The sequence below is a fragment of the Misgurnus anguillicaudatus genome, chromosome 2 (genome assembly GCF_027580225.2).
Source record: "Misgurnus anguillicaudatus chromosome 2, ASM2758022v2, whole genome shotgun sequence".
Taxonomy (NCBI): domain Eukaryota; kingdom Metazoa; phylum Chordata; class Actinopteri; order Cypriniformes; family Cobitidae; genus Misgurnus; species Misgurnus anguillicaudatus.
Window position 1 is genome coordinate 12,097,595 of NC_073338.2, and position 27,324 is coordinate 12,124,918.

Sequence of the window (27,324 nt, forward strand, 5' to 3'; positions counted from 1 at the left end):
GATCTACTCACAAACCAACCGTGGTGAGATGGGTTTTGTAGTTTTTACCTCCCAGTCTTCAGTCACCACTAGGGGGTACAGTACTGTCACTGACGAGCCGAACGCTTCCCTCTCCTCTCCGTAGATGTTATTTCAGAGATCTGGACAGGGGCGCACCCTTGAAGAGACTCCGTGACAACAAGTTACTGTACTTCTACACACACTGGGCTTTCCTTTTCATACACATCAGCACTCAATTTTCTACTCACACCAGGGTCTTGGCCTTCAATGTATTCCATCACAAACTGCACCAACTTCACGACGGGGGCTCTTGATGCAACACCCGTCTCTACACAAAACTGCTGCACAGCAGATGTATAATTAGCACTTCGCCCACCGCACGGCTTCTTCTCTTACGGCTGACTCACTATAGTGGCTCCTGACAACAGATACACAGCACAACACTTCACGGCATCAAGTGTAACACTCAGCAAAGTCAAGACTCACCCACGACACACTTTGTGACAAATAGTAAGGTCAGGCCAAGATCTTCCCGGAGTCAGCTATGGGCCGGCGGGGCGTTGTAATGAAGGCTGGTGTCGAATATAGCTGTAGCAGGGGTTCTCGTTCCTGATAATAATACGCAACCGGCTCACCCTCCACTCTGCTCCGTGACGGGGCCGCTATCTTCATTCACTGGGGGCGCACATGTCACGGCTAGGGGCTGGCTGTTAATGGCTAAAGCCACGCCCCTTCTCAACTTCCACCTTGAGGAGGTCCCCAAAGCCAACCCAATGACCAGACAACACGAGAACAGGTAAGTATTAAAACAAACTTTATTTAAATATTTAAAATAACTTGGGAAATGGGGAAGGGGCAATTAAAACTAAGCTTTCTCTCTGCCTTCCAGGCAGACCCCGACACAGGGAGGTGGCAAGAAGGGGAAGAGGGCAACGGGGGTTCCAGGGGGACTGGTGACCAAAGGTATGGGGGGGGAGACGGGAAACACAGGCTCCTGCCAAACTCCGCTATCCGTGGCGCCCTCCTCTTCTTTCCTGGAGGCAAAGATAAAATAGTGTGAGTTTTAGGGGTTTGACTCTCTCTTCACCCGCGTACCTTTGTTGCGCTATGCAGAGACTTCACTGCTCGGGCCCGTACAGTTCTTTGTAGTAGCTCACTCTCCTTCCTTCCTCTTTCCACAGGCAGCGACTGGGACACAAAGACACGTTTAATTTGGACTTGGATAGTTCTCACCTATCTGCCGCTCACAGCTCTTGGTAAGTGTAGTTTTCCACAGTTCGCTCTCCTGACATTCACTCTTGTTCTCTTTTCCTCCGCAGGCAGCAGCTGGGACACAAAGACACGTTTTAATTTGGACTTGGATGGTGCTCACCTCTCCGCTGCTTACAGCTCTCGGTAAGTGTGATTTTCCACAGTTCGCTCTCCTGACGTTCACTCCTGTCCTCTCTCTCTCCACAGGCAGCTTGGACACAACAACACGGTTAATTCAGACTTGGATGCTTCTCACCTCTCCGCTGTTTACAGCTCTGGGTACGTATAACTGTCCACAGTTCGTTCTCCTGACGTTCACTCTCGTTCCCTCTTTCTCCACAGGCAGCTTGGACACAACAACACGGTTAATTCAAACTTGGATGCTTCTCACCTCTCCGCTGTTTACAGCTCTGGGTATGTATAACTGTCCACAGTTCGTTCTCCTGACGTTCACTCTCGTTCTCTCTTTCTCCACAGGCAGCTTGGACACAACAACACGGTTAATTCAAACTTGGATGCTTCTCACCTCTCCGCTGTTTACAGCTCTGGGTACGTAAGGCTGTCCACAGTTCGTTCTCCTGACGTTCACTCTCGTTCTCTCTTTCTCCACAGGCAGCTTGGACACAACAACACGGTTAATCCAGACTTGAATGCTTCTCACCTCTCCGCTGTATACAGCTCCTAGTAAGTGCAGCTTTTTCTTAGCTCGCTGTACGGCGTTCTGATCGACAATGTAACGGGGGCGGGCTTACGACGGCTGGCCTACACAGAAGGTCAAACGGGCGATGATTTCCCCAGAAGGCGCCAGGGACAAAACCCTCTCGGCGAGTTCGCTGGTCAGCAGGGGGGCGGAATGTCACACCGTCTCACCGGGCCGAGCGCTGCCCTATCCTCAATGCCCGTAGGGCGATCGAATACCGGACAGGGGCGCCATTTTGTATAGACCACGGGGCGGCGGCACGCCTTCGCCTCTCACTCGGCAACAAGGGAAAACACACAGGTAAAGTAGCAATGCAAAAGCCCGTAGTTGTACTCACACACACACACCGCCAGCTTCCAAGTCTTCACCGCCGCGCTCCGAAACCTGTCGACATACAGACGGGGGCGGCTTCCAGAGGCCCACACCGTCACTTCTCACTCAAACCGCACACAGCGTATAATAGATGATATTCCCTGCGACCGTTAGCCTCTCCGTCTCTTCCTCAGTAAAATGGATGATGCGAGGTACGTCTGACAAGACACACAGCACTTGTACAGCAACCCACAGCAAATACACAGCACCACTTCAACATGAAAGGTTTTCAAAATACATGGACTCACCCACCACACTACAGGTGTACACAAGAGACGCCCAACGTCCTCCACTTCGCTGAGGTCGGATGGGGGCGATGACAATACGGCCGGAATGTTTAATTCTGCTGCTGTGGCTGCTGAGTCCAAATATTCCTGCGGCTCACCTACCGCGCTGGATCAGTGGTAGGGCCGCCCTCCTCTTCCTGGAGGTATTCGGTAAATGCACAGGTTAGTTGTTACGACAGAGAGAGAGAGAGAGAAAGTATAGCCAGCCACCAATGCGTACCGGATGAGCACAGCTCCGCACCTCAACACACACACTAAGCACACAACTGTGATTTACACTGCTCTTAAATACTCCTCTGTGTGCTGCAATCTTCCAATCATACGGCGCTCCTCTTTACAACGCACAGCTGCGCTTCATTTGGCTGATTACAGCCCTCGCGATGCTACCGGATGTCCGGTGTTTCCTCTTCCCGGTCTGGGCGGAAACATCCGGGCGGAACCAAAGTTTCCCAATTTTTGGTTCCGCCCAAAAAGATCGTCACCTTGTGACACACACACACATGAAATGACAGGTTCTCAATATACACTTTCCACAATAAATTCCTTGTACTCACGGTCAGTTGTCACACTCTCTTAGACTGCGTGGCACCCGCACAGCGAAGCTGCATATAATTCCAGTCGAGTTCATCCAATGACTTCAAATGAAGCGATACATGTCACCACTTCCACAATGTTAAGGACTTTCAGTATACTCAACCAACGATCTCTTCTCTTCATCCATTTTCCAACTCACAATTCATTCATTCCTCCGTCTGCTCACCACAACAGCACCAGTATCCTCTTCACCACCGTAGCAATAAGCTCCGTGACTCAATAGCCCGATGGGCAATGCAGCAATCCGAAGTGACAACAGCAACTCAACACAACAACGAGCACCAGCTCCTTACATAAACGGCCTCCACTCCTTCCTTTCGGCTCCGGCCGTCTTCTTCCCGCTCGCTCTAGCGATCCCCGGGTCAACGGCGCCTTCTGAGGAGTGGACATTTAATCCGCCTGTGGTGGAGCGGAGCTTACTCCAAAATCAACTGCTGGCGAACCTCTCTCTTTTGTGTTTCACAGGTCTATTTATGTGCCTTCTTCACAGGTCTTCACCACCTCCTCCAATCGTGAGTTGCCATCTTAATAATCCCCACTTGCTTCTCATAAGCCCTAGATTAGGCTGCCATGGAAACCAGGAAGTAAAAAGGAGTAAGAAAATTTTTGTCCAGGCGGAAAGCATCTCTGGGCGGAACCAATCTTCTCCATTTTAGTTCCGCCCTATATAGTCACCCTGTGACATTAATATGAAATTTGATGTAAACAATAGACTATATATCTATATTTCATGGATTATACACATTTGTGGACAAAAATGGTCATTGGATGATTCACACAGCTGAAACAGACTGGATTCGATTTGTGATCAACACAAAAGTAAAAAGTCCTTTTTATTTTTTGCATGTTGTCATCCGGACCTCTGTCACAAAATACTACATATGATGCTAGAGCATCTGTATCTCAAAACGACTTTACAGGTGGTATGAGATGTAAATGAGCCCTATTGTCACTCCCAGCAGTCACTCCTTCAGTCACAGACCAGCCACTTCTGGGACTGGATTGAGGGCTGGCAGTAGTTTTCAATCACATAAAAGTTGTTTAAGGCCTCCCCTTAGTCGGCACACCACAGAGGGTGTCCCCCTCATCCGCCCCACCCAAGCTGCGCTAAGGTAGGATGTAAGGACACCCAGCTCCAACAGGCCTCCACTAAGCCCAGCAAAAAAGCATGAGCAAAACTCAAGCAGCCTTGAGATGAGCGACCTTGAGATGGTGGAGGTTGCTTTTCGGGAGTTGGTGTTCACACCACTCCTTCCCCTGGTAGAGGGCCGGGGGAAAATCTGTTCCATTATGTTATGTTATATCTCTAAGAACAGTGAATCACAACGTTAAACATCATATTTCCTGCTGTTTCTAGGTGGTGATATGACTGTTACTGAATATTGCCATGTAGATGTTTAGGCTGGGACCCTTATCAAACATGTGAAGTCTGGGGCAGGTCGGACATTGTATGCCTGAATTCATGGCGAAACGTCACAATTTGCCAAGCTGCCACAGACATGCCCTTCAACGAAAAATCAAGATCTTCGCAATTTATCATTGCAGAGGGCTTAACCCTGTAAGACCCAAATATAGAAAAAAACTTTGATTTTTGATTGAGTACATGTCAAGTACTGCTTGAAATAGCGGAGATGCAGTTTAGTGAAACAAACTAGGAAAAGACAACAGTATCAGAAGCCTCTCTTTAAAAAAAAAGAGCAGTGCGACGCGGCTTTCTATTGCTAGGCAACCACCGATGGGGCAATACTCATTCACGCTGTTTATTATCAATTAATTTCAAATATTAAATCCACATTATGTTAGTAAAGCTTTATGTGGGCATGTGTTAACCAAAGTTTGGCATCCAAATATGTGATTCTTGTTTCGTCTTCCTAAGTTAATTTATTAGTGTAGTCTTTGAGGTAAAAAAAACTTAATAAGCATGTCATTTTCTCTTCCTCAGCACAATTCTTGAGAAAATGGACCTGACAGGAAAAGTCACCCCCCTGCAAGCCAAAAAAAAAATGGGACAACCTAAAAAATAAAATGATGCAAAGCAATGAGCACATTTTTGCTGCACTTTGTTGTGTTGTTGTTAAGTACCATGGTTTCTTTCCTCTGCATTAGGATTGCAAGTGCCCAGGGTCAGGTGAGGGTGTGCAACTTGGCCATGGTTTGTCCTCATGGATGAGGTGCTAGGACAAAGGCATTCTACAGCCCCTCCTGTTCTAGTTGCCTCCATCCCTGAGGACAAACCAGGGCCAAGTTCAGCAGTAAATCAGAAGGAGCGACCACCAGGAGGGCAAGTGAGAAAGCGAGACAGAGAGGATCCACTTTACAAATTAATAAAGGAAGACATGACAATGCAGAGAGAGGCTGAGGAAAGGAGAGCACAGGAGAGCAGGGAAAGGATGGACAGATTGTTTTCAGTGTTGGACAAATTAGTAGGACACTAATTAATTGTATGTTCTTAATGTATTTGTGTTGGACTAAGTAGTAGAAAAATGACAAGTTGTTGTTATAAATGTTTTTATGTTGGACAAATTAGAAAACTAATTAATTATTAACTAATTAATAATATGTTAATAATGTATTTGTGCTAAAGTAGTAGAACAATGAAAAATTGTGTGTTATGAATGTACAACATTAATGAATCAAATATTCATTAAAAATATAAAAAAGTATTTTTTATTATATTGTTTATTTTATTAACAGCTACATAAAACATAACATGGAACTGGAAAAAATAGCAAACAAGACAATCATGAAAGTAGTATAATACAAAACATTAGTAAAAAAAATTTTTTTTGACTTTGTTCGTCACAATGCTATACAGTTTCTTTAACCAGCAGGATTCATGGTCCAATTAACAGCTGAGCAGGGAGTCCCTCTGATGGTACTGCTGGACCTGGATCAGGATGGGATGCTGCAGTAAAGACCATGGTGTCCTCTGCCAATGAGACATCATGTGGGGTTTTCTTCAGAGTGTTGGCCTGCAGATCCACTGTCCACCACACATCTTCTATTCATTAGTTTGCAAGGCTGACAAAATCAACAGCTGCCATGTCGCTAAAATGTTTTCAGAAAGTGTAAAGTGAAAATAATTCACACCATTAAAACACACGCACATCTGTCAAGACATTTTACATTACTTTAAACTTTTTCTTACTTGTTAAAAATAGTCATGATCAATGGGCACTTCCTCCAAAGCAGACACCTCGGCAGACAGCTGGTCACGCCAGTGAGCACCACTGGCTGCCTCCAAATCACCCTCCCCTTCATCCTCTGCCACATCCTCCCCTTGTGCATCCTCTGGGGCCATGATGTCACCAACCCCAAGGCAGATGTTGTGGAGGACAGCGCATGCTGTTATTACCTGCAATGGTAAAATATAAAAAGAAACATCCGTATAGAAAAATGTAAACTTGTTTGATTAAGTGTTTTTTACAATTAAAAAAAAAATTAAGTGAGCACTTACAGGCACAAAAGTGTGGTGCACCTCCAGTGCTTGCAGGAAGATAGAGCGGAACCTGGTCTTCATCATCCCAAAGGCACGTTCTATAATAGAGCGTGCCCTGGAATGATGAACATTGAAGCGCTGGGCTGCCACACCTTGTACTGGCCTCTTGTAGGGAGTGATGAGGGGAAAAGGCTGTTGGAGGCACGGGTACCCTCCATCCGCGAGAATGAAGTGCCCTAGAGGAGGATAGAGGGACCGCCTGTAGATTGGGCTGTGTACTCTTGCATCATGGACTGACCCAGGCCAGCCCACATAGGTATCAATAAAGCGGCCCTGATGGTCAGAAACAGCCTGCAGTATTATGGACGGGAACAATTTTCTGTTCCTGTAGCACTGACCATCAGGGCCGCTTGGTGGCTTAATGCGGACATGGCAGCTGTTGATCGCTCCTGCTGATTTGGAAAACGCTCTGTGTCTTGCCAGCCTTGCAAACCCATGAGTCACTACTTCCAGGTCTTCAGGGGTCTTTGGAAAGTGAATGACCTTATGGCTAATGGCCACCACTTCCTCAGTGACTCTGTGCACAATGCGGTGGACAGTGGATCGTGGCATTCCACACACTCTGGAGACAACCCTGTATGATGCCCCACTTGCCAGCCAGAAGAGAAACACGCAAGGTCTCAAGTGTGGCACCCCATCCGTGTCTCCGTTCATTTTTTACAAGGCCCAGCAGAACTTGTAGGGCATCCCTGCTTAGTCAAAAATCTGGCCTTGTGTCCTGCTGGTTAAAAAATCTGTCCAGCACCGGGACACTTAAATTTACTTTGCAGTACATTGGCGTAATCTGGTTATAGGAAGAAAATGTGTTAAAAGTATATAGTTAAAAGTGTTTTATAAATTAAATCTTCTTATTTGTCTGTAACACTTTGACAATGTAATTTATTGAAGAATTCTTGCTACAAGTCATACTCCTGTACATTTTAAAACTTGAACTTCAGTGTTTAACTATTTCATGTAATTATTACTGCTGCAGTTCTGTGTGTGTTGCATTTTAGTTATGTACCGTTATATGTCGTGTAACGTAAATTCAATTATTTCTTAAATCAAAAAGCCAGTCTTAAAAGTCAGTTTTACATAAAGTACATTATTTTCTACTGGAGAAGCATCATGCAATTGCACAAATTGTCAAATGTAGTTATTATAACCAGCTAAAACCTACCATTATAACAAAGTATATACATTAAGTTCTTCACTGGTTATTTTCTATGTGAAATCATTGTTACAGTTAAACAACATTACACATGAGTAGTTAGCATATTTTATTAAGGTGTTTTGAAATTAACTATACATTAACATTAACAAATGGATTTTACCCGTTGGTCGTGTGTTGTCAGTCTGAGATACATCACGCGCCGGCGTCGGCGGTGAAGCATCTCCAACTCCTGTAAAATTAAATAAAAAAGCAATATAACAATTTCACTGTTCATCATGCAACTTATAACACGCGCCATAATAGCTGCTGATTGCACAGTTGCTAGGCGACAGGGCCGGCTGGTTTAAACAGTTGACGCAACAACAAAGGTTAGACCGTCTCATTTCAGTTCTCTTCGCGGAGTTCTGAGGCTGCCACCTTGAAAGACAGAGTGCTCATATTTAAGGTCGCATGCTTATAAGGTCGCAGACCCTGAATTTGTCACGGTTAATCCGTGTCATGTCTTGTCTCTGTTCCGATTGTTATCACCTGGACATTCATTGATTAATTACCTGCCTCATCACACCTGTTTGTCATTTAGTCTGTGTGTGTATATATACCTCTGTCTTCTGTTTGCTCACTGCTGGATCATTGTCATTGATACCCTGTCTGTTCCTGTGTTCAAGTTCCTGTGTTCATGTTCCTGTGTTCCTGCCCTCGTGTTTTTATTATTAAATGTTATTTATTTTGAACCTTGCATTTGCGTCCTGTCTCTCCAACCCTGTCGTGACAGAATGATCCAGCCTAACTGGACGCAGCAGGTTCACGGAGGGCGGCTCCCCCAGGAGTTTCGTCGAGGGGGAGTAGTGACATCGGGGTTCATTCCCCATCAGCCCCGATGTCTCTTGGGGACCACCGTGAGCGATCGCTCGCTCCTGCGGGAGGAGGATCGGCCCAGGCGGTCCCCCAGCGGTTGAGTCGTCGTCGACGGTCCCTCGGAGGACCACCATCCTGCTCGCAGGGGGATCCGGAACGGACCACGCCCGATCATTTCCCCGGGGTGGCTACCGAGGGTCTCCGTTTCCGCGAGGGGATGGGAGATGATTTCCGGGGGCATCTGATCGTCGACGATTCCCAGGAGGGGGGTAATTCGTCTGCCTCGGTTCTCGGAGCGATCGCTCCGGTTCTCCTGGCGCAGTCTGGCCAACCGTCCTGTTGGTCTCATCCCGGCGGCTGCCGGCTTCGCCAGGGTCCCCAAGCCCTCCACCCCTCCCTTGGACTCTCGCAGTCTCGTAGAGGGGAGGGTAATGTCACGGTTAATCCGTGTCATGTCTTGTCTCTGTTCCGATTGTTATCACCTGGACATTCATTGATTAATTACCTGCCTCATCACACCTGTTTGTCATTTAGTCTGTGTGTGTATATATACCTCTGTCTTCTGTTTGCTCACTGCTGGATCATTGTCATTGATACCCTGTCTGTTCCTGTGTTAATGTTCCTGTGTTCCTGCCTTCACCATGTCTGCCCTCGTGTTTTTATTATTAAATGTTATTTATTTTGAACCTTGCGTTTGCGTCCTGTCCTTACAACCCTTCCGTGTCGTGACAGAATTGGGACACAGCTACAATGTGCTCGCACGTGAAATGAAGCCAACTTGATATGTTGAAGGCTCAGAGCATGTTATAAAAACGTATTCTTAAAATACACATTTCTGTTTTAATAAAGGCTCATGGTAAATCATAGCATACTGCCTAAAACATAAGGTAGGTACAAAAATAATCAGTGATACATCTGCGACCCATCAAAAATTTGGGTCACAAAGGTCCATACTCCATAGCGACAAAACGACCAACTCTCGGAGCCTGCACTTAAGCCTTTTTAAAATGTAATTATGCATTTAAAAGTTGAAAAATTGATTATTTTGGAGACTCTGTAATCGGCAGAGATAGGCAGGCAATGCAAAACAAAATCTGACATTCGGAAATGGTGAGGGGGACAAAACTTAGATTTTGAAATAATGGCTCCTACACCCCTGCAGTTAATCAGTCTACTGTGGTATTACAGTTAAACACAGATGTGAATATTACTTTTTTTTTAAAAATTGAATCAGTTTGAATAACAAAAAGGCATTAACATATTATCGATGATAGACCTTAACAAAAAACCAAGCAGCATGTTGTAATTAATATGAAATAAAGAAAAATATATATAAAAAAATAAAATAAATGAAACATAAAAAGCAAGTTATAACTGAGTAAATTAAGTTCCAGGGGGGTTAATCCATAAATTTTGCCAGTAATTTAGAGAGTTTTAAGGCACTCCTCATTTTTAGTTGTTTTATGGAAATTAAGTATAATTATAAAGTAATTTTTAAATGCGTCAAACCAAGGAGAAACTTTAACAAATCTACATTTGTGTAGATAATATTTGGCTACAATCAACACATTATTACACAAAAATTCTATGTCTTTGTTGTCCAAAAAGACCCCAAATTTAACATTATGATAGTCAATTCAATTCAATTTTATTTATAAAGCAGCTTTACATGAGTAGATGTAAAGGAGAACACAGAAAATCAATAGATAATATAAGCAGTAGAATATAGCGGCTAAGGTTAAACCGTACAAGCAAGCGTATTACTAATGTTACATACAGTAAAGTGCTAAGTTAAGCCAAAGTTGGCTGACTCTACCTGGGACGAAAACCCCCCTAGGAATAAACCCGGTGGGAAAAACTCCTAGAAGGACAAAAACCCTTGGGAGAAATTTATATATGTATATATATGAAGAGTTTGGTTCCAAAACGCGATAAACGCCATTTTTGAAAAAAACGAGTTACTGCCAAAATCAGTATTATATCAGATCAGTAGTTAAAAGTAAATTCTTAATTTTACGCAAAATCCAATATCCTCCGTGTTATTCTGTCATCTTTTCTCCCTTTTTTCCCAATATGCGATAAGCGCCACGTCCCCTTTTTTACAGAACGCAATAAATCCTACAGCGCACCATTCACGCAATGTAAACATGGCGGCGCGCTGAGTACATGGAGTCCTAGTTTTCCTCATCTACTTTGTACTTCGTGATCAACAAACAAAACAAAATAATACTTTAATTGCATTGATAAACCTGTATTGGTTTTCTGTGACGGGAAAGAAACGTAAGCCATCAACATCTAATAATTTCCCTGAGAGGCACTCGGGAGACGGGTGCTTGTTCTCCCGACAGCATCAAGCTTCTCATGCTAACACATTGACCCCAGGAGATCTTATGAAAAACTTTCCATAATTTTACTCAAAGTCAACGAAAATCGAGCAGGACCAAAACATTGTACAGATGATCGCTGTGAAAAACGTATCAAGTTATGGATTTGAATTTTTTATGATTATATAACCTAAAGATGCTATGTGAAAGTTTGTAGCAGAAAATAGTTGTTTTCATTTTGTGCGTTTTGGAACCAAACTCTTCATATATAGATAGATATGATAGGGATAGGAAGCGGGCAAGCAGATTAAACTGGTTCAGCCAGTGGTCGTTGGTCATGCATCGGCTAGGCATCACGTTGAAGGACAGCCAGTAGATCAGTGGTGCGATGACCTTCACAGCAACAGGAAGCAGGTATTACATTTTTTGTCTCCAACCACTCATACAATCTGTCCCAAAAGGACTTACCAACTGTACAGTTATAAAATAGATGTTCCTGAGATTCAATATCTTTTTGACAAAACGTACACACATTGCTTTCCAAATTAAACCTTATTCTTAAAGGGGTCATAGCATGAAAGTGTTAGCATTGCCACTTTGTAGCAAAAATGTGTTGTTTTGGGTGTGTTTTTTAAAATGCAAATGAGCGGATGAAGTGCAAACACTGATCACAATGATGGTGGTTTGTTGTAATTGACACTCAATTGTGCTGTGAAGTCCTTCTTTTCTCTCTCTTTCTCTCTGCACTAAATGGCACTGCTGTGGTTGGATAGTGCTTATTAAGGAGGCGGTATTATTCTAATAAGATATCCTTATGACATCATAATGAAAGCCAAATTTCTTGTATTCTGTGTATTTTGGACTTTTATTTTGACATCCTGTTCTGTTCTGGCTTTTATTTTGATATACATCATGCCATGTCACAGTTCACACTTCCTGTCTGTTTGTATTTAAGCACTTCCTGTATACCTGTTCAATGCTGATTATTACATCGCCACTTTCTGTTTATCTGCCTGTATTCGGTTTATCCTGTTTGATCTGTTATCTGTATCTGTTCCTGTTTTGACCTGTGCCTGTTTCTGGTTTTTGATTGTTACTCTGCCTGCTAGTGATGGGGAAATGAAGCTTCGAATGAAGCACCGATACTTCTCTTACTGTTTCGAACCATGATTCGAAGCCTCAACGAGGGTGTCGAAAACAGCGCCATCTTTTGGTTAATAAAACATATAGCAGTTGCTTCTGGAAAAAGCTCCGTCAATGAAGCAACAAGCTGATGAAATTCAGATGAATATTAATATTATGTGTACAAATAAAGCTTAGACAACATGTCTGTGAATGGTCAATATAATACATTTATTTACTGATTAAAGTGTGGCAATAAATTCCAGTATGAGTTAATATTCATATGATTCAATACTGTATTGTACAGAATAATGTTCACAGGCATATAATAACAGACGCGCACACAAGTATAAATAAATACAATATTATATATACAGTAATATGTGGTACCAAAATGTGAATAAGGCAAATAACTCATAAAAAACTTCTAGGGTTCGAACCTTCTGACACGCAAAGCGAAGCTCGCACGTGACTAAGCAGAAAGTGAAGCTTCGTTTGTCATTGGTCACGTGATTTCAACGTTAACAACACAAGCTTCGAATCAAAGCTTCATCTGGCACGCCCACTTTTGCTCGACACAAGCTCCGAAGCCTCGCTTCAAATGTAACATCACTACTGCCTGCCCTGAACCTAGCCTGATATTTGGATTACGATTGTTTGGATTTGCCCTTATTGGATCTGTTTGCTGGAAAATATTCTTTTGTAATAAGTGATCTCAAAACCTTGTTATTACAGTTTTCATCTAAATAATTATATTTGTCAACAAACAATTCCAGAGGTGTGGGTATTACAGAAGAATATTGTAATATACCTTTGATTAGATTTCTCATAGGAATAGCTTTGATAACTACAGACTATTGTCTATATGAACATTCCAAATTAAACTTGGTCTTAAAATTATCATAACTCAACATATTACCACCTTCATCCATTAAATGTATAACAACCCAAACTCCTTTTTCCATCCAGTCTTTATAAAATAAAGATTTCCTTTGTAAAATACATCTGTTATTCCAAATTATAGCCTTGTGTGGAGTGAAATTATGTTTGTACAGCGTTTTCCAGTATAGTAACACCTGCATATGAAAATCAGATAACTTAAAAGGCAGTTTGAATTGTTCAAAATCACATCTTAATAGAAAAGAAATCCCCCCTACCCTTTGGAAAAGATGAAAAGGAAGACTAAACCATAAAGATTTTTCATCTTTTACAAATGATTGTAACCATCTTAATTTAATAACTCCATTCATTGCCCCAAAATCAATTACATTCATCCCTCCTTCTTCTGTAACATACCATATCACTCTTTCGAATATGTTGTTTATTGTTCCAAATAAAGTTATAATGAATTTGATTTATTTCCTTAATGCACCTTTCGGGAATAGATGTGAATATTACATGATGCTGATTGCTAAAGCATATTCAGAAGCAAGTTTTTTCTTTTGAGGTTTCTTTTGAAATTTCACTTTTACACTTAAAAGTAAACATGTGATGATTGCTATCATGGCTCCCTCTGCTGGCCTTCAGAGGTTTCATCTACATATCTGCCTCAGGACTCCATTACCCATCATCACTTGCACTAGCCTGATCAGCATCACACCTGTTGCCTGTTTACAAATTATTTGGACTATTTAACCATGCTCACATGCAAACACTTTTCTAAGTCTTGTTTACGCTGTTTGCATTACTAAGCTTTACTCTGTCTACCAGTCATTCTGTTCCATATCTTGCGTTGTTTTTGACCGTTGCCTGTATAGACCCCTAGTGATGGCCAAATGAAGCGTTTCGAAGCATTATTGCTTTCCGATACAATTGTGTCGAAAATGGTTCATTACTCGAAGCTTCATTCAAACAGAAAATGCACACCACCATCTGCTGGTGAAGTAAATGTAATGCTACAAACTGACAATGCGAGTAGGTTAATGTACCCGCCCCATTTGGGCTGTCAGAGCTTTGACACTGTGTTCATGTTTCAAACCCTCAATAAAACATTGAACATGAGATGTGTTTGTGTGTGAATATTTAGCCGTAGAATACAGCACTCTACAACTTACTATAACTGGACATTTATGTATTTAAAAATGTATTTATAATGTGGCAGAGGCTTGGACAATGTGGAGGGTATTCATTAAATGATGTGGTTTTATTCAGAAATATAATTCTATATTAATTATAATATAATTTTATATTTTTTAATAATTTATAATATAGCCTAATAGGCTATACATTTGGTGATGTGGGCGATTTCTTTCTTTTTTTTAACAAATTCACCAGCTTTGGAGAATATTCTCTCACATGAAACAGATGATGCTGGAGTACACAAAAATTGTTTAGAAAGCTTTTCTATGGTTTGGCTTCACTTGTGTGGAAAATAAAGCCGCCAGTTTCAAACCTGTCAACGCCGGATTGGGCTATCAAAGCAGTCGTGTGGTTCACTAGAGAAATGAACCAGTGTGTTTGCTTCAGACGTCGTATTTCACGTGACTAGTGACGTAACGATACAAGCTCCGAAGCAGTGGTTCATTGCAAGAACTTTTCGAGTCTGAAGCAAGCATCGAAGCTTCGGTGTCAAACGTAACATCACTATAGACCCCATCAAGGTTGTAAACATTGAAGGACTATCGGGTGCGCGCGCAGCATGGGATCAAACTGTTCATACCATTTAGGCTTTCTAGTTTAATCTAACAGGGCTGAAAAATGATGACTTACCTTGAGGAAAGTGAGCACTACAAACACAAGCCTCTTTGATTGTTGCATTGTCCCAGTCTGCACGTTAATTGCTTGCAGCCACAGATGTTGTATTTTTTGTTTTTGAGATTCTGCAGGAATCCCAAAAAACTTAACTGCACACCTGGTGCGATTCTCAAAGCCCACGACGCAAGTAGGCATTTTTGACGATACCAAATAATATGGTCAAATCAACTCAATCTGCTGTAATGACTTTTCTGACCCCGACATGCGAATTGGGAACCGCCTGTGACGTGAACTGTGAAGGGGTCTATACAATTTATGATTGTTTTCTGCCTGCCCTGACCTATGCCTGGATTTGGATACTGATTTGGATCGTCTTTGCCGTGATTATTTACCTGGTTGTTGACCCTTTCCTGTTGTGGATTTCTCACAATAAACCTGCATTTGGATCTAACCTGTGTACACCGTGCATGACAAAACACATCACAACCTGCCATTATTTACAAACAACAGCATGCTTATTTTTAAATAATATTTATTAAACACATTGAATGCATATTTATTAAATATAATCACAGTATATTCAATTATGAAACATTAAGGCACACACTTTTTTGCACATGCAAAACAAATAAACAAAATTTAGACTGTATTGTACAGTAAATCTTGAGGCAGTCAAATAATAAAATCATTTCATAATGTCATCTTTTTAAAACAACTTTATCTGTGGTTCTGTTTTCCATGCTCTTGTATCTGTGTTAATTTTTCTTCAGGTATTTAATTCATACCAAACACCTGTTTGATAAAATGAGAAATTATCTTTCCAGTATTTACAGTGTGTACAACATTGTTGGTCTATTGTGATTAACACAACAGTAACATCTCACCTATATGTGTACAGAGCTGTAGATCACATTGTCCTCTACGTCAGCTGGTCCACACTGAAAATACAATACATCATATAGAGCAGGGGTCTCCAACCTTGTCGTGAGAATGGGCTACCACAATGGATAAAACAGTCTACTCACTATATAGTCTACTCACAACTTTTTTGTTTTACTTATTTATTTTACTTGTTGATGTTTTATTATTGCTTACAAATGTTAACATACATAAAAGGAACAAGCTAATATAAAACTATGTAATAAATAAATATTCAAATTAAAGCTATTAAAGTGCCAGTCAGGTCCAACTTCTAAGCTCCCTAATATTGTAAAGGAGGTTTAAATGCATGCAAGGTAAAAAAAAACACTGTAATTTTCTCCATTTCCTCAAACAATTCATGCAAAGTTGTTTAAAGATTCAGTCTGCCTTAACTCCACCTTCGGTAGCCTACTCTGCTCTGATTGGTCAACTCCGCACAGTCTAACAATAGTGCAACATGCTTTGATTTAGAGCTCTACACGGAAGACCCGACCCGGGACCCGTACGGGTTCGGGTTTATATTTTAAATGATCAGCCGGGTCGGGTCTTAATTTATTACTTTGGGTCCCAGGTCTGTTTAACATTGTGGGTACTACCAGAGTCGATCGGACTCGGAGAACACACACCCACATTTAAATAAAATATTTAAAAAAAAAAAGAAACAAAAACTTAGATGAACTGTCGCATACAATTTTTTCTATGACGCTAAAATTGCGTTAAAAAGTTTATATTTGGTTGCCTCAACCAGGCAGCTAACGCGCATGTGCTCTTGTAATGTTTCTCTGGCTACCAATCAGGAGCTTCTGCAGTGAGACGCAATGACTTCACCTTTGACAATTGGCTCTTTTATTTAGAAGGCGGGACCTATTCCACCGTACCGCGCATTTCGCACTGACTTCTCTAATTTTTAAAATAATATTATAAATTGACCGTCTTGCTGTTATATCTAAAGTTTTCGCGACTCTGCTCAAACAGCACAAAGATGATAGCAAAGAAGTAAAGCTAGCAAAAGCAGCAATGGCACTGAACGAGCAATCGTTATTATAATCCAAATGGGCAAACATTATTAAGGAAGTTGACCTGATACACAACAAATGTAAAACTGGGTTATTAATCACCATGACTGTAAAGTGGACTTTTAAAGCTAGAATAAGCATTAAACATTTCAATCGTCAAAAGAGGAATAACATGGATGGAACTTTCTTGGAAATAAGGATTGTGCATCACACAGTCAGGTACAAGGAGGGAGAAGACTAACTTCTATGGGTAAGACAAAAATTTAAATTTTCGCTACTTGTTTATTGACTTATTAATAACATTTAGCTAGAGAATATTTGATGGTCCGGTCTGTGTCTTCCCGGACAGGTTCGGGTCCAGATTTTAAATAATAGACAGGTCCGCGTCGGATCCGGGTCCAGCTTTTAAATAATAGATGGGTCCGGGTCGGTTCCGGGTCCAGCTTTCAAAACAACAGACGGGCGCGGCTACGCTTGGCGAGCATTTCGGCCACGTCACTACGCAAGCTGTTTTGCGTAGCGTCATACATACACAGGGGCCTGCTGTTGTAGCTTGGGTCTCAGCTAAGCATAGAGAGTAATACTTGTGCTTGGGCCCACATAGACTTCTGTTGTGCTCACTGTGTGAAGAGTTTTGCAAAAGTGACCTATATATTGAGAAATGTGCCCTAGCGTCCGTAAAAAACTGTAAAAGCCAATAACTTTATTTATTATGCACGTTTTGGTTTAGCTACTTTGAACATCTTTACATGGATGGACAGCTACATGACACACTACAGTACAGGTCATTTTCGATATTGGATCTGTTTGGCACTTTAATAGAATGTGCTTTGGCAGGCAACTCACAGACCCTGTGCGGGCACCATATTGGAGATCACTTATATAGAGTCATACTGACAATAACACAAATGTTACTGTAACATAAACTAAAGCACTGTACTGAGATCAGAGATTCATTGTGTCCTTGTTTGTTATTATGAATTTACTTACTCCTTCAGTCTTGGGAAGTTGAATGACAGAACTGTACGTCACATCACATTCAGGATTTACTGAGGATAAATTAACTGAGCCATCCTGTAAGTAAACACACATCTGTTTCAGTCTTTCACTTTAAGTCATTAATACACTTTTACTGTCACGCATAAAACTTTTCCACTTGTGTAACTATGCATCACTTTTGATGTGATTGTCTTCATATAGGATGAATCTCTTGTGTTACATTCCTCAAAACTGAAATCACTTTGGATTAAAACATCTGCTAAGTAAACAAATGTAAACAGAAATAAATACTCACTTTATCACTGACTTTGTCTGTTTTCTCTTTTGAGACGTGATTCTTCTTTCTCCCTGTTTGTGAAAGGTAACATATTTCATTGCTTTGTTAGTCTTATAATTAAACATTAAACTCTTGAAACATAGGAATCACAGAATAAACTAGAAATCATTAAAGTGCCCATTTTATGACTGCTTTTCCACAAGTTATATAGGTGTATGAGTTCCATAAAACATGTTTCAGAAGTTGTTTGCTCAAAATAGCTTGTAAGAAAAGAATCTTACTCATCTCTAGTAGCCTCTATTTCAGTGTCTTTCAGATTGTGCCGTTTTGAGGCGGTCATTACATATTTATGAGCTGCTGCTCCTTTGGCCACGCGCCACTACTCACGTCATGTAGTATCGCACAAGCAGGACAGACCATAAACTGTGTATCATGATTAACGGTTTATGTATTATTATGCCAACAGACAAATCAAGCAAAAAAGTATCACTAATAAGTACACTCCAGGAGAAGAAACTGATTACGCATAATGATTGGCTTTGAGTGTAAATTGTGATGTAGCAGTCTCAACAATACACTCGTTTCACCCTGGACGACACTAACTTATTCCCGTTTATAAAACATTTTCTAACGCATTTTCGGAAATTACAGAAATCTAGACCAGGCGGGGGATGTATACTGCTTGTGGACACCATGCTAATTGCTAAAATTATTTTATATTTGTAATTAAGTTATAATTAAGTTTTATTTCGTGGTGTGGAAACTGCATTTTATATGCTAACTTAAGGATAAATAATAATAAGAACGAACGTGTATGCATGTAAACAAAAGACATTTTTATTTTATTTCCATGAGACATGATAACAATATAGGATATCAACAACGACAACATTATGGAGGATATCACCGAAGTGACTGCTCTGTAGCTACCTGGTGGTTGGAGACCTGGGTAGTGGGGTGGTGGGCGGAAAATATTCAAATGGAATGTGACGACAAGGCTAGTGTCGTCACAACGGAGCTGATTTTGAATCCGCGAAATCTGAGACTCAAGGCAGAGGACATTCAGAAACCTTTATCTCACTCAAAACAGCATGGATGGATTTTTTTCAAGTTTGTATGCGTGTGAAAGCACCAGAGACAAAAGAACATCCAAAAATCCAGAAAAAGTGAGTTTTTCATAATATGGGCACTTTAAAAAATCAACTCCAGCGAACACAAATACTGATATAAAGTGTACATTGAATGCACTGTAGTCACATTATTGTAATATAAATGTAATGTAATACTGACTGTGTTTGTTTCTCAGTATTACAGATGTCACAGTAACCAGAATCAGCAGCAGAAGCAGAACAATGAGTAGAGGCCACATCTTCAGATCATTATACATTATGACATGTCTGTCATAATAAATAACAATGCTTCATGTTACCATAATTCATACTTTACTAAGCATACTGAGATAAAATAAACATGTGTTTATTAAACTACAAGATAGGATAGGAGACAGACAGAAAGACAGTATATGAAATGTTTATAATAGACTAACATGTCTCTTGTCGCTGAGTTGTTGTATGTAGTCACTGCTGTGAAACAGAAATGCAGACAAAAAGTTACTAATAGAGTGCTGCAGGGATGATGTATTTTTGTAGGCCAACCCCAGAAGTTAGCGTGACACTCTTTCTTTCCCATTCACTTTTTTCCCATAGACCATAAGCTCTGTGTCTAACAAAAGTGTCATGTGTGGGGATGACAGAACTATAGAACTAAAACTGTGCCATTGGATTTTGAATTCTAATTCTTAGCACTGAATTTTTTTACATCGAATTTTTAACACTAAATTTCATTTTGCATCCAAATCAGACCCCGAACCCCAAAAGCCATCGAATTTCTAGCACTGTCCTTTTACCTATGACATTTTTTCAATGTTTTAAAAAAATTCAGTGTAAAAAAATTCAACGTCTAAAAAAATTCAGTGTAAAAAATTCAATGTCTCAAAAGATTCAGTGTAAAAAAATTCAACGTCTAAAAAAATTCAGTGCAACTATACACAGAGTCAACATACAGGGAACCAAGGAGAAGAAATCGATCCCTGCATCAAATCATTCAACATCCAGCCAATCATCCACGCTCCACTGGTCACGCGACGCCGAAACAGGAAGGCGGTGAAGTCCAGGCAAAGGGTTCATTTGCATACAACATACGAAATCTCGCATTTTTCACATCTGGCAGATCGTATCATCAGTATATCAGAACACAGCTTGTTTACATTTATCAACATCGAAGTGGCTTCTGTATCTGGATGTGTGATCGATCCCGTGCGGGGAGACGCGCTGGATGAATAGCTGTCAATCACAAATGGCTACAACTGGCTTTAACCATATGATTTAGGGTTGTCACGGTAACCGCACTTCCGTATTGTACAGTTCTACTGAGAAGCAAACAGCAGAGAATAACTAGCAACCCTAACAACCGTGATTCACATTTTAAGCTTTATATTTTTAGCTTTAAAGGTTTTATCTTTGTTTATCTGCAACGTCCGCACCGCGGACTTTACCTGAATTTGACTTTCACCCACATGCTTTTTATCAACAACAAAATCCATGTGAAACGTTAGGATGACCATCCCGACTCCACTGTTTTAGTCTGCCTTAATAACGGCCTTTAGGCTCTGTCTGAACTTATACGTTTTTGTTCTGTTTCTGTAGCCTACTTTGTTCACTCATATTTCTATTAACCATAAACTGTTGTTACCTATGTTTCTTGTTAAGTTTAATATGATATAAATAAGAGCTAAAATTTCATAAATTTCCTGTTCATGTCTCCCTCTAGTCTAGTGCGTAAGAAGTGAAGTAATGTAATAGTAATGTAATTTACAAACACATTTAGGTATAAACGCATTGCAGGTTTACAAACATTACAGGGTGGGCGCGCAACCAGGAGGCAGGAAGCCCGCTTGGTGAGCTGATCCGCTACTGCAACCTTAATTATTGAAGCGTTCTTTATTGTTTGTATATAAATAAGACTTGATTTTAGTTGGATCTGTTTTTCTGTCTTTATTTTTGCAGTGTTACTGTAATACATGTATGAATTATAATGTTAGGCTAGTAACGTAATAATACTCACATCTACTTGTATGTTAACATCAGGCACCAAGCACTGACTCTGTTGGTACTATTTTCCACGCAACAAATCGTTGGCATTTTGACTTACAGACACTGCTACAAGCCTACAACACAATGCACTTCTCTTCTTTCTGCCTCTCAGTTGCGCGCGCAACCAGTTAATGGCGTCGCCGTGCAACCCATCTATAAGTAACTTACTTTGCATAAAACCAACACTGAACAAATGTATTTGGTTAATGCAGTGGCGTGTTTACCCACCACGCAAACCACGCAATTGCATAGGGCCTCGCGGGCTTGGGGGGGCCCCCTACTGGCCACAAGGTGTGTGAAAGTATGTTATGTTTATTTAGACCCAAATCTAAGGCACGGATAAAGCACGCGCGAGCGAGAGATGTGCAAGTATGCACGCAGAATAATATATGCGCGCATCCTCGCGAGGGCACATATAGTATGGGAAGCCGAACTCATCAAAAGAAGGACAAAACTGCGCCACTCGAGTGATCTGCGCTGCGCGAACCAATTATATGCGCGGCTATGGCGTTTAATCAGACCCAAAAGTCGCGCGCACAAAAACCACTCGCGAGCGAGAGATACGAGCGCGCAGAACACTATTCGCGCGTGGACAAGCATCCTCGCGAGCGCGCAGATGAGCGAACTCTACGGGACAGCGCACATCTGCACAGTGCGCACAAAAGCAGCCACACAAGTGCTGGAATCAGCGCTCGCTCGACTCTCTCTGTGCTCTCGTAACTGCACAACATTCACTCGATGGTCAAGTTTACTTTAAAGACTTTGGGCTTCACACTTGTGATTGGTGGTTTGGTTTGATCTGTGACACGCATCTTTTGTTCCACACTTGTACAGGTATAAACATGATAAAGACACCACGCAGAGGTTTAAATAATGTCTAAAATACATAAATCATATTCTGTATCTCATCATTGTCATTAAAATCTCCTCTTTAGTGTATGTTTAGTCTATTTGCTTGTTGTATCTCACAGTAAGTTTGTTTTTACAATATGAACATAAGAGTTATGTGATTCCCATCCATAAATTCAAGCAATAACCAACTTACAATGTGCTTTGCTGGTGTTTGTTAGTTCAGTTTGTTAGATCAGTCTGAATAATAATCTAATGCTTCCTCTTTTTCCTCATTTACTTTTTTTAGTAAGATGTCGCAACTGAAGTTGCAGTATTAATTACATTGTTTTAAATACATCCTATAAGACATTTGCAAGCAAAAGAAATATCTGAGAGGGGCACGAAACATTCTTTTTAAACCAAGAATTTTTGTCATGCCAAACTGTAACAATTTATTGTTATTTTAAGCAGTGTAAAACAAAATAAACCCGGTTTATATATATCTCACTTAATTCTATACACTGAATATTATTGTTGTGCAATTCAATTGAAAAACCTTGGGCAATGCTGGGGCATGGGGGGCCTTGGTTCTTGGAATTTGCATAGGGCCCCCAAAATGGTAAACACACCACTGGGTTAATGTTATTATGGTTTGTACGTGTTTAACCTAAAATGTGTTAAATGAGATAGAAACTGCCGACTGACCAGCTCAACATTCACGTAATGACCCTTGATATGTCGCCATGGAAACTCAAACATTAAAACAATCCATTAAATTCTGCTACTAAATATTAATCTCTACAGGAATAGTTGGAACATATTAAACATATCCCTGAATAACTTAAAAATACAAGCAGTGTTAAAATGCTTTTGTATATCGAGTTATTTCAAGATACTTTCAAGCTTAGCTAGCATTGCTTCACAAATATGAATTTATAGAATACATAGGATTCAAGTTGCATTTCTTTCCCTAACTTTTGCGAGTTTGTCCATGGTTTATATTGTTGTAGTTTTATATTGATTAAACAAATGATTGGTTTGCTTTTTTTAAATAAATCTAAGGATCTTTAGATGTATTTATGTAATAAGGCAGGTAAAATGTTTTCCATTTATTCGTTTTTGTTAAACCTTCTCCTTATTATAAGCGAGTCATTTTAGTAATTTGTTGTTGTTCTGTTTTAATAAAAAATGATAATAAACAATATACTAAGCATTCGTTGTAATGGAAAATTTGTCTTTCATCTATTTGTGTTAGAACGCAGATACCATCCGTCGAATTTGTTTTATTAATAAACAAGCTGTTTAGCGAGTTTGTCATTGTTGTACTATTTTATTGGTTTTAAGTTTTTCGTTCATAATAATAATAATAAAGAAACATTTAAAAAACTGTTCTAATTCAAGAAATGGAAATAATTAATAATCTGACTTTAAAAGCAAAAGTAATCTAGATGAACGTCTTTGCCAAATATAGGCTATTTCCTATAAAATATGCGGTTTGTTTAGTTCAGAAGGTGAAAAAATCCTTACCTGCATTTCCCTAATAATAAAAAAACAACACATCTATGTAAGAACGCAATTCTCCGTGTTATTTTTACATTATGACCTAAAAGAACAATTTGGAAAATGAGATCAGAAGCGCCTGAATCCGCAATTACATTTGCTTTGAAGGCAGCTTATTTTCTGCCAGAGAAAGATATGGTAACATTTCTTCAGAAGAATTGCTGAAACCTATTAATTTACTGATGTTTTTATTAGTACTCCAGCTGTTTTACCGGCCTTTGAGATGGGACGCAGCAGTCAAATTCATGCGGAAAGCGGGGTGAATTCCAAATGGTGTTTTAGCGCCCTTGAAGGGCACTTCAGGAAGGGGATGTCACACAGTCGATCCAAAAAAAGAGAAACTGATGTGCGTATTTCATTGCTGTATTCGCCAAGTGCATTTGAATTGACCACACTATGAGACAATTGTGCAACTTTCTCTAGAGTTTATACATCAAGTGTGTTCTGATCTTCGAAGGGAATAGGGCATAGGGATGATAATTTTCTATTGGAATACGCCCTTTATTTTTTCGTGAGCGGCAGTCGCGAAGGCTTTAACCAATCATTGAACAGATTATTAACAACAAATCATAGAACATTTTACTGACCCTAAAGTGTTAAAAAGATTGCGGGAAAATGTTTTGGAATTTCTTTTAATAGTATAATTTAATAATTCAATGGATCGTTTCAATGCCCGAGTTTCCATGGCGACACACCAATGCTGCGCTTCTTTCTGGTCAGTCGGCAGCTATCTCATTCAACACACCCTAGGCCAAACACGCACAAACCACAACAACACCAACCAAATACATTTGTTCAGTGTTGGTTTTACGCAAAGTAAGTTACTTAACCTAAATGTGTTTGTAAATTACATTACTTCACTTCTTACGCACTAGATGGAGACATGAACAGGAAATTTAGGAAATTGTTAGCTCTTTTATTTAAATCATATTAAACTTATCAGGAAACATAGGTAACAACCGTTTATGGTTGATATAGAAATATGTGAGTGAACAAATTAGCCCACATAACAAAAACGTATAAGTATAATCCAAATAAATCTTTGCCTGAACTTCACTGCTTTCCCGTTTCGTCGTCACGTGACCAGTGGAGTGTAAATGATTGGCTGGATGTTGAATGATTTGATACAGGGAAAGATTGCTTCTCCTTGCTTCCCCGGATGTTGACTTTGAATATTTTTTACACTGAATTTTTTGAGACGTTGAATTATTTTGCACTGAATTTTTTGAGACATTGAATTTTTTACACTGAATCTTTTGAGATATTGAATTTTTTTACAATGAATTTTTTTAGACATTTAACAAAAAAAAAAACATTGCTAGAAATTCAATGGCTTTTAAAATTCAAAGTCTGATTTAGATGCAAAATAAAATTCAGTGTTAAAAATTAGAAATCAAAATCCAATGGCACAGATTTACTTCCATACAGAACTCAGTCCAAACAGCTTTTTATGAAAGACTTTAATAAATAACTAAACTAAAAGCATGAGGAAGAGGCACGTTTTGTCCAAAAAGATCATCTTCATAGAGATAAACACAACTTTTAAGAATTTTTAAATGTAATTTTTAATGCATTTATACTTCAAAAATCATAAAGTTGTTTTCATATGTAAAGATTAACTTGTTGGACAAAACGTGTACGTGTCATAAAATGTTAAAAACAGAGCTTTTAACAAACCACAACTTCCCTGTCTAATGGCTTCATCAGATTACTTAAGCAAACACTATACTATAATAGTACAAACTCACAGTGCTGTGGAAAACTAAAGAACAATCGCAATCCTAACCTTTATCTACATACTGAAATGGACAGAAAGTAATGAATCTTTTATGAAGTGTTTGTGTCTGGGATGCCATGAGCTTGGAGAATGTAGTATAAACCATAATTGTATAAAATAGCTTAAATGTGTGTCATGAATAAATAGTGCTCATAAACACTGTTGAGGTGGTAGTTTCATGTGAAGCAAGGAGGAAAATAGACCCGAAAATAGCTTTAAGTCAAGACTTAACAAGCCAATTGTAACAGTAAATTCAACAGGAACATAAAGATCTTCTACAGAGACTTTAGCTACTAAACACAGATATAATAAAGACAATTTTTTAAATATTTTTTTCTTTATAGCAGGAAAAGTTGATAACTGAATGAGTTTTACCATTGACTGTGAGTTGAACAGGAGCCTGTAGATCTCCTACTGAACAGTAATACCAGCCAGAATCACTCTTCATCAGTCCAGACATCACCACAGTCAAAGATTTACTCCTATCATCACTGATCTTAACTGAATACTGGGATGTGTCAGATCTTCGCACTGTGTAACATCTCTTGTCTTTATATCTGCACCACTGTTTGTGTTTATTCTTATATTTAGTGCTGTAGAGACACTGTACACTGATATTACCACCTTCATCTACAATTACACTGCTGGACATCACAGAGAGATCAGGAGCTGTGATCACACAGACAGATCATATTTGTCATTCACATTTTTCAGAAACAAGAGCAATCTGATGATGAAGTGTAGAAATAAATCTCATACATGATTGGATTGTGATATAAAGCTGCTCTGTCACATCAAAGGTAACTCCTTCAATTTCCACAGCACACCAGTAAGTTCCAGTGTTTTTATGCTGCAGGTCTCTCATAGTGACAGTAAATAAACTCTGATCAGGATGATCAATTACTGACACATCTCCATTGGTCTCATTTGCATATGCCAGTGGAGAACATGAACTGTACCATCCTGATGAATGATAGCACCAGTATTTCTTGTGTTGGGTGTATTTACTTTCATAATGACATGGAATAGTAACATTACCACCAATCTGAACAGTTACCGTCATACACTCATCACCTATATAAGAAAAGAATAACTATTATGACTTCACCTAAACATAATATATTCTTAATATATTTTAACATATTTTTTGCCATTGCAATTGACAGGATGATAATTTGTGTACTGTATGCCTTTAAAGGGATAGTTTACACACCCTCATGTTGTTTAAAACCTGTATGAGTTTTTTTAAATTCTGTTTAACAAGATATTCAAAAAAAAACAATGGTAACCACACATGGTGCCCATTGAGTTCCATAGCAGGAAAAACAAATACTGAAAGTGAAATGGTACCGGCAACTGTCTGCTTACCATCTTTGATTAAAATATCTTATTTTGTGTTCAACAGAATAAAGAAACGCATACAGGTTTTAAACAACATGAGGGTGTGTAAACTATCCCTTTAAAGGCATACAGTACATGATGACACAATTTATATTTTGTGGTGAACTATCTCTTTAACATTCATGTTCATACTATAGGTTTTACAGTATGTAGTAAAAAAGTCTTACAAATACAAATGAATGAAATGAAAACAAGACTTTACTTGCCTTTTAAGAGCCAAAGAAAAATTAAAATAATCTTCATGACACCCATAATCTTTTATCAAGATGACAATGTTTTCTCTCTGCTCTTTTCGCCGTCTCTTTACTTTTGTCACTTTCGACTTTGTGTAACAGGCAGTGGTTAGTAAGCTGTCATAATGCACTGATCATGTGACTTTTGGTCAGATCACAACATTTGTTATAAGTCATCGTAGACAGAATATTAAGGGCAACAGTTATGTGAATCTTCTACACATTACTTGGGATATGGGAAAGAAAAATGATTTCTCTAGTGCCGGAAAGCATTATGGAATGCCTTTGACAAGCTATGAAAACATT

General features: G+C 39.7%; 1 protein-coding gene across 1 annotated transcript; it reads right to left on the reverse strand.

Annotated features, from left to right (window-relative positions):
- Positions 1–15,389: 15,389 nt before the first annotated feature.
- LOC129441716 (uncharacterized) lies at positions 15,390–26,249 on the reverse strand. The gene is made up of 7 exons (XM_073858038.1): positions 26,144–26,249; positions 25,760–26,053; positions 19,611–19,647; positions 19,355–19,461; positions 18,083–18,135; positions 17,779–17,862; positions 15,390–15,789 (listed from the first exon to the last, which is right to left on the reverse strand). Exons 1-7 carry the CDS (start codon positions 26,247–26,249, stop codon positions 15,736–15,738), a joined length of 735 nt encoding a protein of 244 aa, XP_073714139.1. The 3' UTR covers positions 15,390–15,735.
- Between the last annotated feature and the right edge of the window lie 1,075 nt (positions 26,250–27,324).